The sequence below is a fragment of the Myotis brandtii genome, unplaced genomic scaffold (assembly GCF_000412655.1).
Source record: "Myotis brandtii unplaced genomic scaffold, ASM41265v1 scaffold237, whole genome shotgun sequence".
Lineage (NCBI taxonomy): Eukaryota > Metazoa > Chordata > Mammalia > Chiroptera > Vespertilionidae > Myotis > Myotis brandtii.
The window spans coordinates 5432456-5445130 of NW_005358943.1; the positions used below are offsets into that span (position 1 = coordinate 5432456).

The 12675-nt window shown below is 41.9% G+C and overlaps 1 protein-coding gene and 1 long non-coding RNA gene across 2 annotated transcripts in view; both read right to left on the minus strand.

Moving 5' to 3' along the window:
• LOC106726193 overlaps positions 1 to 6406 on the minus strand; it is a 7383-nt gene extending 977 nt beyond the window's left edge. The window contains exon 1 of the long non-coding RNA XR_001362210.1: positions 4593 to 6406. This is a non-coding gene — a long non-coding RNA (uncharacterized LOC106726193). The remainder of the gene's footprint in view (positions 1 to 4592) is intronic.
• A 4869-nt stretch (positions 6407 to 11275) lies between these two features.
• The window catches only part of EMP1 (epithelial membrane protein 1), a 17001-nt gene continuing 15601 nt past the window's right edge, over positions 11276 to 12675 (minus strand). The window contains exons 3-4 of the mRNA XM_014540141.1: positions 12487 to 12655; positions 11276 to 11568 (exon numbers count right to left, since the gene is read on the minus strand). Of these exons, the coding sequence (XP_014395627.1) occupies positions 11402 to 11568; positions 12487 to 12655 (336 nt within the window). The 3' untranslated portion in view covers positions 11276 to 11401. The remainder of the gene's footprint in view (positions 11569 to 12486; positions 12656 to 12675) is intronic.

Here is a 12675-nt window from a genome sequence, read left to right on the forward strand (position 1 = left end):
TCATCGGGGCAAGCCTCTGATGGTTACTGAAAATTCTTTGCTCCCGCGTGCCGTGGTCCCGCGGGGCACTCACACCTGCTGCCAGCACCAGCTCCGCTCGCACCCATTGCCAGCTCCAGAACCACTGCTCGCACCTGCTGCTGGTGCCCAGCACCAGCCTCGATCACTTGGCGCCATCAGCGGGTGCAAGTGGCGGCTGCCAGCCCTGATCGCCCCTCAGGGCTTCTCCACCTCCCCCTGCTCCTGAGGGGCAATTGGGGCCAGCAGCCAAAGTTCACATCTGCTGATGGCTCTGGCCCTGCTCACACCCGCTGTTACCAACAGCCCCAATTGCTCCGCGTTGTCAGCAGTTGCCAGCAGGACCGGTGCCATCAGAGTGTGGGAGCAGCTGTGGCAGGAGTGGGGCTGCCGGCAGAAAAGGGACCAGGGGCCGTAGTGGGAGGGGCCAGGCAGGGGCACAGAGGATGGGTTGAGACCTGCCTCTGTGCCCACAGCAGCCTCGTGGCCCACAGTTCCTTCCAAGGTGCACGAATTTGTGCACTGGGCCCCTAGTATCTTTATAAACTCTCTTCTTATTCCCAGTCCTTTTATTCCAGAACCTCTCCAACCGACACTCTGCCTTGCACATGAATTTTTTACTCCTATTTTTTCTGATATATGGAATTTATACATAATGTAAAATAAAGGGAGAGAGAGAGAGAGAGAGAGAGAGAGAGAGAGAGAGAGAAAGAGAAGAAGAAGTAAAGGAAGAAGGAAGGAAGTGAAGGAAGGAAGGAAGGAAGGAAGGAAGGAAGGAAGGAAGGAAGGAAGGGGAAGGGGAAGGGGAAGGGAACATTCTTTCTACAATCTTGACTCTGGATATCCCATCTGAGCTTGTCCCAGAGGTACCCAATAGCTACTTCAAGTAAGCAGTAATAAAGCACCATATGTATGGTGGGCTACAAGAAGTCTCCCCAATGAGATCTCATACATTTCTTCTATCAACCTAATTAGCAACTATAAAACAGCAAATGTCTTAATAGTAGCCTTATTATTCTTTTACAAAAAGGCAAGGAAATCCTGGCTTGTGTGGCTCAATTAATTGAGTATCCTCTGGTATACTGAAAGGTTTCAGGTTCCATTTCCGGTTAGGGCACATGCCTAGATTGCAGGTTGGATTCCAGTCATGGCACGTATGAAGGCCACCAATAGATGTTCTCTCTCACATCAATGTTTCTCTCTCTCTCTCTCTCTCTCTCTCTCTCTCTCTCTCTCTCCCATGTTTCTCTCTATTATCCCTCTCCCTCTCTCTCTAAAAATCAATAAAAACATTTTTAAAAAATCACAATAAGCATATCCTCGGGTGAGGATTTTTTTAAGGCAAGGGTGGGGAGAATATCGATAAGGAAAAGACAGAAAAATCAATAAACACTAAAGGTCAGCTGTTGACCTGCTCCCAGAACAGCAAAAATATCTTTGAAGACTGATTGTTTTCTTTATGGTGAACCTTCAGAGTAGCATATGTAAATATCTGACTTGGAGGAACATGGTGAATTTATCTAAAAAATGATGAAAACTGTTACTTGACCTCATTGGAAGAAATGGTTTTTTAAAAATCTGTCTTATTTTTGTATTTCCAATTCAGTGACTCCAGTCTGTGTGCTTTTGAGCCAAACTGTATTAAGAAAGAAGCTGACCTTGAACTTAGCATTAGGAAATTCTTAAGGTTCTTTTAAAGCACAATTAGTTCTCTTTATTTTATTTTAATCCATTTTGTGATCCAAAGACTTTCCTTCAACAAAACAAACTACTATGACTCATCATTAGAAAAACTAGAGAAATTAGATGGTAGAGAAGAAAATTCAGACATTAACAAGCTGGATTATCTGCCACCTTTTTAATTGTCCTGATATAAATCCCCATACAATGAGCGTATACATGGCAAAGACAGAAACTTAGATCCACAGGGAGGGAGGAAGTTTATAAAAAATGAAAGCTCCAAAAGTGTGATTTAAAAAGTAACATCTGTCTATCTGGTCCAACCCTTCTCATAATTTACTACAGAGTAACAGCAAGTATTGATTTCTGCCCTTCAGCTTCCTGATCTGCCATTCATCATGGCTTACCTCCCAGAGACTCATGTCAGAAAACCACTGTTCATCATGTTTTTTCATAACAACATATAATGAGCTACAGGAAAACAGAGAGAGAGGGGGAGAGAGAGAGAGAGAGAGAGAGAGAGAGAGAGAGAGAGAGTTTTCAATTATCTTCATTAGAGTGTCACAATGCCTTCCTCAGCCAATCTGCATTCAAGGTCAACCTAAAGTCAATTTTCTTCTCTGGGACAATTATATTTTAAAGAGAATATCCTGATAGAAATGCTTCCTTTATAACTAGCTCCATCCATATATTTCTTTTTGTTCAAGCATTATGAGACGTTTTTGTCAGCATTATGAGCCTTTCTAAGATGCCTGTGAAGAGCTTGTTTAAGAGGACACCTAAACTTTATGTGATAAAATAAGCAACAAAACTTCCAAGTCCTTCACTGAAAGCATTCCAGAGATGTCCAGTTCACTCAAAGGACCAAGATCCATTATCATCTATAAATTAAGTTCCTTCATCATGAAACTCATTTAACCAATGATTTAGTAGAATTGTGGTTCTGCAAAGAGCTTTGAGAAATCATCTGGTAAAAACTCAAGCCCTCAGAAAATTAAATGTCTAAACCTAGAGTAGCAAATGGGTTTCTTCTTAAGTAAAATTTTCAAAGGATTGGCAGAGGCCGCCTGGAATTCCAAATAGAGGATTTTGAGAGTTGGCCCGAACTCTGCAGAGGGTGTTGTCATTAATTAGTAATGTCTGCCAAGAGTACAGGAAAAGGATAAAAGGCTGACTATGGCCTAAATTACCTAAGATAGAGCACTTTTCTTAGGTTTGCTTACCATCTTCCTCCATCATCCATTCTAGTGTTATATCTTTCTGTTAACCATCCATCACCTTATAAAACCTTTTCAGAACTGTGTCCCACCTTAGTCATCCGTTCTGGAGACATCAAAAAAACTTTTCATCTTTCACTCTGGGACCTATTTTCCATTGCTTTAATCATCTTCATTGCTTGCTTCTACCGTCACTGCAATTTATTCACTTCCCTTTGAACAGTGGTGACCAACACTGAATACAGTCCTCTAATTTAGACTATAATCCTACCAATTTAGAATATAGACAGATTATTGCCCCTCATCAAATTTCTTCATACATCCTAGTATCACATGAGCTTTTTCATAATGTCATGTGACTAATGTCTACGCCAGGTCATTGCTAACTGTGTCCAGACATTATTTTAGAACTTTCTCATTGGTGTGATTGATGTTCAGAGGTTTAGCATCATAATAGTTTGCCCAAAAGAAGTCACCATTTTGAGGGTAAAAAAAGTTTGGACAAAAGTAAAAGATGTCTTTTAAAAAGAAAAAAGACGACCATTTTTAAAACAAAAGCAGATGTTAAAAATGTTCAAAATACAGTATTTTTGAAAAGTGAATTCAAAAATATCAGATATTTTAATGAGAAGTTTTATGGGATACCAAATTAAAACTTCAGGTGACACAGATCCATGCCCTGTTCTCTTATCACCCCTCCATGTCCATGCCACCCCAATTGACTTGTTCCCAGAGGGCTATAGGATCTGGGTTGGAGCTAACATAAAGAGAAATTATGATGCTAATTTGAGGAAGCTAAATTTGGCAATAAAACAATTTAAAAGTAAAATTTTAAACAAGACGACAGCTGGATTAATACAGATATGGGAAGGGTCAGTCCCAAATGAGTTGACTCAGAGTTGATGGATGTGCCAGAAAAGCTTAACTATATAGAGTTTAAACATGGAAAATATTCAGCCTCTTCAGGATTTATATTTTGGGTGCTTCGGGGATTTCCAGGACCACTCTGGAATGGAGCCCTTCAAGATTATCCTAGAACCTCTTTAGACCTGAAAGCAGGGGCTACCTAAATATCCAGCTGGCTCCTCATACTTTGCATGTCCAGATCTAAGTTTGACATCTTCCTCCTAAAGTTAATTACTCCTCCAGCTTTCCTGTTTCATTAACAGCATGGCCAGTTTCCCAGCGTCCAGGCTTGTAACATCAGAATAATTTTTGTTGTCTTCTCCTTAAATTCTTGCTGATTCATATGGCATTGTCCAGGCTTGTAACATCAGAATAATTTTTGTCTTCTCCTTAAATTCTTGCTGATTCATATGGCATCTAAGCCATATTTTTGGTATTAATCTCTTCCATTCCCATCCCATCCACTTTTTCCAGTTACTTCAAGTATACTTTTTTCTTGACTGCTGTAACATCTTCCCAACCCTCTCCCCACTTTCTTTCTCTTCCCCTAGAACCCATTCTATAATCATTTAATGACTATGATCTCACCAAATCAGTTTAAAATTCCAATCTCTGAGAGTCGGGACCTTCTGCAACAGAGACCCCAATCTACTTTTCCAAATAGGTCACTTGCTCCAGCTAGCATTTCCATCTCTATGATTTTCTTGGCCCATCCTTCTGAACCAGCTTCCTTCTTCCTCCCACAAATACAACTTTCAAAATTTTACCCACCCTTTGAGTTAATCTCAAATGCTCCTTAAACACATGTACCCATGGAGGGCAGCTGGATGAGGGCCGGAGCAGATTGCTGTAAGGCAGGGGGCACTCCAGAAATCCATGGATGGCTCCAGGGGAATTTATGAATGTCCTAAGTTTTATGAAGAAGAAAAAGTACATTTTTGCAGATATGACTTTTACCAAATTTAAGGAACCTAAAAAGATTTCGAGTTACCTAGAGATAACTTCCCTCCCAGCTTTCTCAGCATCAACCATGATGCACCTGCATTGGAGCCACTTGTCTAATTTCCCTCTAAACCATAGGGGATGGCTCTGTCACCCTCTTGATATCACCCAGTGCCTTCCCTGGCACTCCTCACAATTGTATTGAATATCTGCTAATTGCCATGCATAGTGCTCAATGCTGAGGGTAAGGAAATGAAAGGTGAGCTCCCTGCCTTCATGGAGCAAGTACAGGCTAGTGAGCAAGGCATACAGTTAAACCCACAATTAAAATAGTTTGTGAAAAATATTCTACTGGAATAAGCATTGACAAAGAGTATCCCAGTAGGGCCTGGGGTGGTCAGGCCATCTCTTTCAGAGATGAGGAATCGGCTAAATCTGGAGGATCAGATAAAGTAGCCAGATACCAGAGGAAGGAAGGATCTTCATGAGAAAGGAGTAGTTTGTGGGAAACACTCCCTACAGTATGATGTGAGTGGTATGTTTTAGCTCAAAGATGGAATGGACATGATATGGAAAGATTGCCATGAGTTTAGGACTCTGGATTTTATCATGAACAGCATGAAGGAGCCAGTGAAGAATTAAAAGCAGAAGAAGTACATGATACTATTTAAATTTTAGGGCAATCATTTTTGCAATAGGGTGAAAAATGCATTATAGCAGTGAATTCTTAAGAGACTATTCAGATCCTTTAAATAAATCCTATTAGAGGGCTAAATTAATATCATAGTAAGGGAGATGGGGAAAAATGAATCTAGAAATATTTAGAAATTAGAATCAACAAGATACAAGTACTAATTAGATGTAAAGAATGAGGTACAAAGAGGAATCATGAATAACACTTGCATTTCTGGCCTGTGGATCTTAATAATAGGTGGTTATTTCCTGAGACCAAGAATGCAAAAAATAGGGGAAGGAAACTCATGGGTTGAATTTGTAGTTCTTATAGGACTAGTTCCAGAAACTTGAGGGGGCAGCCATTTGCAGGGTGGAGATGGGTGAGAACTGGTCTTGGATGGGTGGGCTGGGGTCTCCACACTTATGCACTCAAGGTCCTCAGGGATGAAGCCTTAAGATTATATGCATTGGCATCCTATGCTGGAATTCTGGTCCTCTTAGCCCTGAATTGGGTCCCTGGCAGTAACAGAAGAATCCATCAACACCCATCCTGACATCAGCATCAAGGACAGGTAGGAGGGACTATGAATGAAAGTATGGAAGCCAATGGAATGTTTCTCACCTGCAGTTATACAGATGGAAGACATTGAGAGCCTGGAACAAAGGAGTGGCCTTGGGGCAGGGAGATTTGAGCAGGTAAGAGATAAGCAAGGTGTATCTCTTCTATCCTCCTATCTCCGTTCTTCAAACTTCTATTTCCTCCCTGAGGTGGCAGTTCTCCCCATCTCCTCTGTGCTCCCTCAGAGCCCCTCCCATTTTCTCCAGGTAGGAGACTTACCCCCAAACTAGACTAAAAGACAGGAAACGTGTCTGCTTGGTCTTTTCCCCCAGCCTCTAGGTACAGCACCTAGCACCCAGCAATGTACTGGTACGTGTTTTAGTAGTCACCCTTGGCCCCATGTGAGGCCAGGTGGGACTCCAAACACTCCTCTCCTTGGGGTACACATAATCAGCGTGGAGCCTTCCCTACTTCCTGTGTGCTCAGAAGCTGCCTGCCCTTCTGAACTGCAAACACGTCTTTAAAAATGAATCACTCCTCCTCAAGATCTACTTCAAAATTTCCAGTGAGTTCTCTTCTTTTTATCTTACCGCCCACCACCCAACCCCATTCCCCTTTGTTCCCTGAAATAAACCCTTCTTTTAAACTCATTTACACACTTTTTACTGGAACATTTTATCTAAATTTTGGTATATTCTGCCTATTTCTTACTCAACATAAAAGACAGCTTCTCTTTTTGTTTAAGTGTGGAGTCCTGCACAATATCTTCTTGGTGATAGGCCTTCTTTCAAGGCCTTTCTGAAATATTTTTGCCTGTGCCTGAAAGTCAGTGGAGTTTTGCACAGGGACTATAATGGCTGAGTCCAAAGCACAGTGGTATAGCTGTCTATTAACCATTTAATACCTCAAGTTTATCACTTTGATGAATAAATAAGTTGTCATTTGCCCAAAGGTCGTATTCTTGAGTGGTAATGGAGAACTCCATAGCTCATCTTCCTGATACTCATAATTTAGACCAATTTCTTCTAAGAGTATTTAATTGCCCTACCAGTTTGGCTCAGTGGAAAGAACATTGGCCTGTGGATTTAAGGGTCCTGGGTTTGATTCTGGTCAAGGACATATACCTCAGTTTCAGGCTCGATCCCTGGCTCTGGTTGGGGCACATGTGGGAAGCAACCAATTGATGTATCTCTCTCCATCAATGTTTCTCTCTGTCTCTCCCTCTCCTTTCCACTTTCTCTAAAAATCAATGGGGAAAAAATATCCTCAGGTGAGGATTAACAAACTAAGCATTTAATTAATACTCAATTTAATACTTCAATATTCAATTCTATTTGATTCTTCCTAAGACATTTAATTCAACAAATAGTTATTAAGCTCCTATAGAAAAAACTGGCAATTTTCTGTCTCTTCACAGGATATCTAAGATCATCTTGCAAGTTGACCCCCATGTTACAATGTCACCACTGAAGAGAGCTAAGTGTCAGCTGTAAACACTGTCTGGGCTGTCTTTTAAGCCAGCTCTGAAAATGTTTAGTAAGCCAGTGTCTTATCCTTGATAAGGATGTTTCCCCCTGTGATGGTTAATTTGATGTGTCCAACTTAGCTGGGCCATGGTGCCCAAATACATGGTCAAATGTTCTTCTAGATGTTTCTATGAGGGGGTTTTGGATAATATTAACATTTAAATCATTGGGACTTTGAGTAAAACAGGTCTCTACTTTCTCCCTGCCCCACCACTGTGTTGGGTGTCATTGAATCAGTTGAAAACATGAATAGGACAAAAGACTGGCCTCCCCTAAACAAGGGAGTATTCGGTCAGCAGGTAGCCTTTGGACAGCACAGACTTTTCTTTGGATCTCTAGCCTGCCAGTCCCCCTCCCCACTGCAGATTTTGGATTTACCTGCTTCCATAATCATGTGAGTGAATTTCTTCTTTAGACACACACACACACACACACACACACACACACACACACACTTTATTGGTTCTGTTTCTCTGGAGAATCCCAATTAATACACCCCCATTCACCATCTAGGTCTTTGAGGTGGACGATTCCATCTTGGCAGAAAGGTAATTTGGGTAGAGCTAGGTTATTGGAGATTATGCCTAAAGACCTATAAGTATAAGGGAAGAAGGGATTCTCTGGAGGTCTGATCCGTGACTGGGCATATGATGTGGGGGAAAGAATTCCTGGGAGAGCCAAGCAAGAGGAGTAGCCTCTTATAATGGTATCCTGGAAGCAACCTAAGAAATCATATACGTCTCTGAGAGGGTATCAATAATTAATGCAATTTAAGTAATTAAATTTAAAATATGTTGAAATTTGATTTTCAGGGTCCTTTGTGTATTTGTTGTGTATTACTCTGTGAAGTCATTTCATCCAAGACCATAGGGCAGTGATGGCGAACTTATGACACGCGTGTCAGAGGTGATACGCGAACTCATTTTTTGGTTGATTTTTCTTTGTTAAATGGCATTTAAATATATAAAATAAATATCAAAAATATAAGTCTTTGTTTTACTATGGTTGCAAATATCAAAAAATTTCTATATGTGACACGGCACCAGAGTTAAGTTAGGGTTTTTCAAAACGCTGACACGCCAAGCTCAAAAGGTTCACATCATTGCCATAGGGGACTGGAAGATTACCGACTCCACGTTAAAACCATTTTTCTCATACTGGTGTTGACATGGTGCTGGGACCCGTAGTATCTACCCTACTTTGTAGCACTGATTCCAATCCCTATGGCTCATAGAAAGCAGTAAAACTTTTCTTCTCTCAAAGTGTCCACACAAATATGTTCCATTTTATGCAATGAATGGGCTCCTGAAGATTTATGTGTTGCATACCTTTGTGAATTGCTTTATATATTGAAGACACATTAGAGGAGTTTGCTATTTCAAGAAACTTTGCAAGTATCTCATTTCTTAATGTCATAAGCCATTCTGATTCAAGATCACAACCTCTATCTAATGTATTAGCATAAGAAGTTCCATTCTGTGCTTAAGAGGTTTAATTAAAGTAAGATAAAACTAAACTTAATAACATTCAATTGCCTGAAAGTTATTGTAGAAATGTCTAATGTATTAGCAGAAAGTAGCTTAATGTCTCAAATAAATGCCAAGTTGTCCAAATCAAACTGATTGACAACCTAATTAGGAATAAATGTCACTGTTATCCATATTTTCCTACATTTTTTCAAAAGAAAACATTCACACGGTGAAGGGAATCAGAATCTATTTTTATATCCCTAGAGTTATAAACATTTGTATCAAAATATTTACAATTATAGTATATGAAATATCAATCTATTAAAGAAGAAGCCAAATACAGTACTAGAACAACCCACCAATGTAATGCAGTTACATGAGACATAAATGGCACAGAAACAAAGTAAAAGACATGGGACTACATGGTTCACTCCAGTCATAGTCTGACTTTTTAACATAATGTGATTATCTCTTTTGAATATATCTGATATGTAAGTATGCTTCTGCACGTAAGACAGCCTTCTATAATCATATGATAATTAAATGATAGTAAAAAGTTTATTATCCCATAGTTTTTGCTTGCCAGCCTCTCTACCTTCAACCCAGATAATTCGGTTGTCTGTCCTCAACATTCCCTTAACCAGAATGAACATAGAGAAATATACTTAGTAAGAATCCTTTTACATAAATACTAGCAATCATTGCATAACAACTCCCCATAAAGGAAAAGTATATAAGAAATGACATGAGGAGAGAGCTAGGAGAAGAAAAGTAGGCAAGATGTCTCAGATTCTCCCTAAGGTAGATCTTCTCAGGGTGATCAAGGAAATGTCTTCCTAAAATAAACCCTTTAGGCAGAATCTGAGATGGCTTAAAATAGCTGCTCCAGGCTAGAGCAGTGCCTGCTTAACCAGGAATAACATACTACTTCTAAGTCCTATATAGAAAAGCTCTGTGGCAACAGGCAGATCAATTACCATCTGACCGGGCACCACCAGAGATGTGTGTGTGTGTTGTCCTTAAAGAAAATATCTGCCCATCACCTATAATTTTACTTCTCTCACAGAAATTTTCTTATTTTCCTGGGAGCACAGGCACTCCATTCTTATCATGACTTAACTCTAATATGCTTAACACTTTCCAATTACATAGCACCTTTCACCCAAGGACCTATTGTTTGTTTTTGGTTTGTGTGTGTTTCAAAATAAGCTTCCAGAATTGTCTTGCCTCACCTATGAAGCAGGATAGGCAGGCTTTCTGAAAGCTGACCACTCCAGCCAGTGTGAAAGCCAGAGTTGCCTCTGGTCCCCAATATGGATAATTAGATAAAACATCCTAAAAAGTTTATAATTTCGAGGGAGAGTAACAGAGTGCGTTACAAGGAGCTATGTCTGTCTCTCTCATTCTATATTTAAAAGAATCATTGCTTGCAGGGAGAGGGAATCCTAAAATCATAACCCTAATATAGCATTGTTGCAAGACTGCCCCGTGAGCCCATAATTAGTGTGGTGCTTTCACCACAGAATTGGTCGTTTGTAGCATTACAGAAACTCCAGAAGAGCCGCCCTGGCTCTAAGCGAGAGGCCTAGCAAAGTCCGTAGCAAGAAGTCTCCAGAAGGAACAGCTGTGTGAGGGCTGGTCTGGGTTCCACCACCCCCCACCCGCCCCCCAGGCCTTCCACTGTGAAAAGTTCTCTTTCTTGATTTAACTAACCCACCAACTTGGCTTCATGACTATGTCCCTTCTGACCATTTTGTCGCAAATACCACTGAATTGTACAGAGCTAAATATCTGTTTCCAAGAGGGATAATGGCGTGCTAGCCAAAGCCCTCCTGTGGGCCCTTCAGACTGGAATGTGATGTTTTGCTTTGGGTCAGGAAGGCAGGAGGGCTTCCAGACTTAGCATACTCAGTACAAAAACAAGATCTGCCCTTGTTGGAACTTGTACCGCTATTTTAACTTGGTGCAGTAGGTCTGAGGACCACAGTGCAAGACCTAGAATTCACCCTCAGAAGCGGAGCCAGTGGTATGGTAGCTGGTGGGCCTCCCGCAGTGTGTGTAACTGAGAACTGGTGGCTGGAGAGAGGCTCTCTGGCCCACATCGAGGGAGCATGGAAGTTCTAGCCAACTACTTTCTCCCAAGGGCAGGGGCTTGACAGTAGGAAACCTCCTGAGTAACGGTTTGGGTTTCAGCCTCTCCCACCCTCATGTCCTCCCTCCCCCTCCCCCCTCCCCTGGCTTGGCTTTTCCTGTAGATGGTTTGGGTTTCAGCCTCTCCCACCCTCATGCCCTCCCTCCCCTTCCCCCCTCCCCTGGCTTGGCTTTTCCTGCAGAGAAACTTTCACTTCCCTCCCAGATTCCATGGCTCCCTCCTCCCCACCCCCCAGATCCCCATACACTTGTTCAGACTTATTTCTTTCTCAGGACCAGGTAGAGAATGCCAATGATGAAGCTAAAGCAGAAGCAGATCCAGGTTAGGATGAAGCAATAGCCGTGGTGGCTTTGCGAGTATTTAGTTCCATAACCGCTCGCATAATGATGAGTGTAGATGGACGCCCCGACCATAATGCAAAGCCCTGCAATGGAAAAAAGAAAGTTTAGGTATTTTGTTTGTTTGGAGGGAGGAGAGGAGTTATCTTGGTTTCTTTCTTTCTTTCTTTCTTTCTTTCTTTCTTTCTTTCTTTCTTTCTTTCTTTCTTTCTTCTTTTTACATTAAAATCAAGAACAGGTTTTGTAATTTTAAAAAGATCCCATTTTCTTCATCTGCAATGGGAAAATGAAATCTGGCTGTTTGGCCCCAAACAGTAGTTCTGCTGATCCGCCCTGATCTGAGCTTGGTGGTCCTGTTGATAAATTAGAGTTGCTTAGGCTCTCACATCTGCACTGGGTTGTGGCTGCAAGTGTGAAGTGAAACAGAGAACCTTATGCCCACAGCCCAGCCCGTGTAGGCAGACTGCCCCGGGGTGCAAGTGTGTGGGGAGAATGAAAGAAAAGGAGAGTGGCAATAATTGAGAGCAGCGTGGCAGTGGTTTTATCTTTCGAGGACTCCCACCTATCGGCCATCTTCAAGCGTTTTGTACACAAGTGCTGCTGGTGGGCGGCCCGCCACTTGGGGGCTGCCTCAGAGCACTAGACTTAAACAACAAAGCAGAAAAGGGTTCTTATTCCAAGCAGCTAGCAGGGGTTTTCAGAAAGAGAACAAATAACCAGACCCATGTGCTTCGAGGACTCCCACCTGTCTGCCCTCTTCAAGTGTCTCATACACAAATGCTGCTGGTGGGCAGCCCACCACCCCTCGGGGGCTGCCTCAGAGCACTAGACTTAAACAAAGAAGCAGACAAGGGTTCTTATTCCAAGCAGCTAGCAAGGGTTTTCAGAAAGAGAACAAATAACCAGACCCATGTGCTCATCTGTTCAAGTTGCTGGGAGCACCCATGGTAAGATCTACTTAAAAGCTTTGCCTGGGTAAACTGGAGTCTGCGCCTGATACTCACAGCACACCAGCATGGTGGCCCCCGAGAGGAAGAAGCGGTTTCCCTTCTCCATGGTGAAGAGCTGGAACACGAAGACCACAAGGGAGATGACGGAGAAGATGATGGAAAGGATCATGAAGGCCTGCACTGCCTTGAGCGCATCTGTGGACACAGGGGCAGGAGAGCAAGGGTGTCAGGCCAACCAATCCC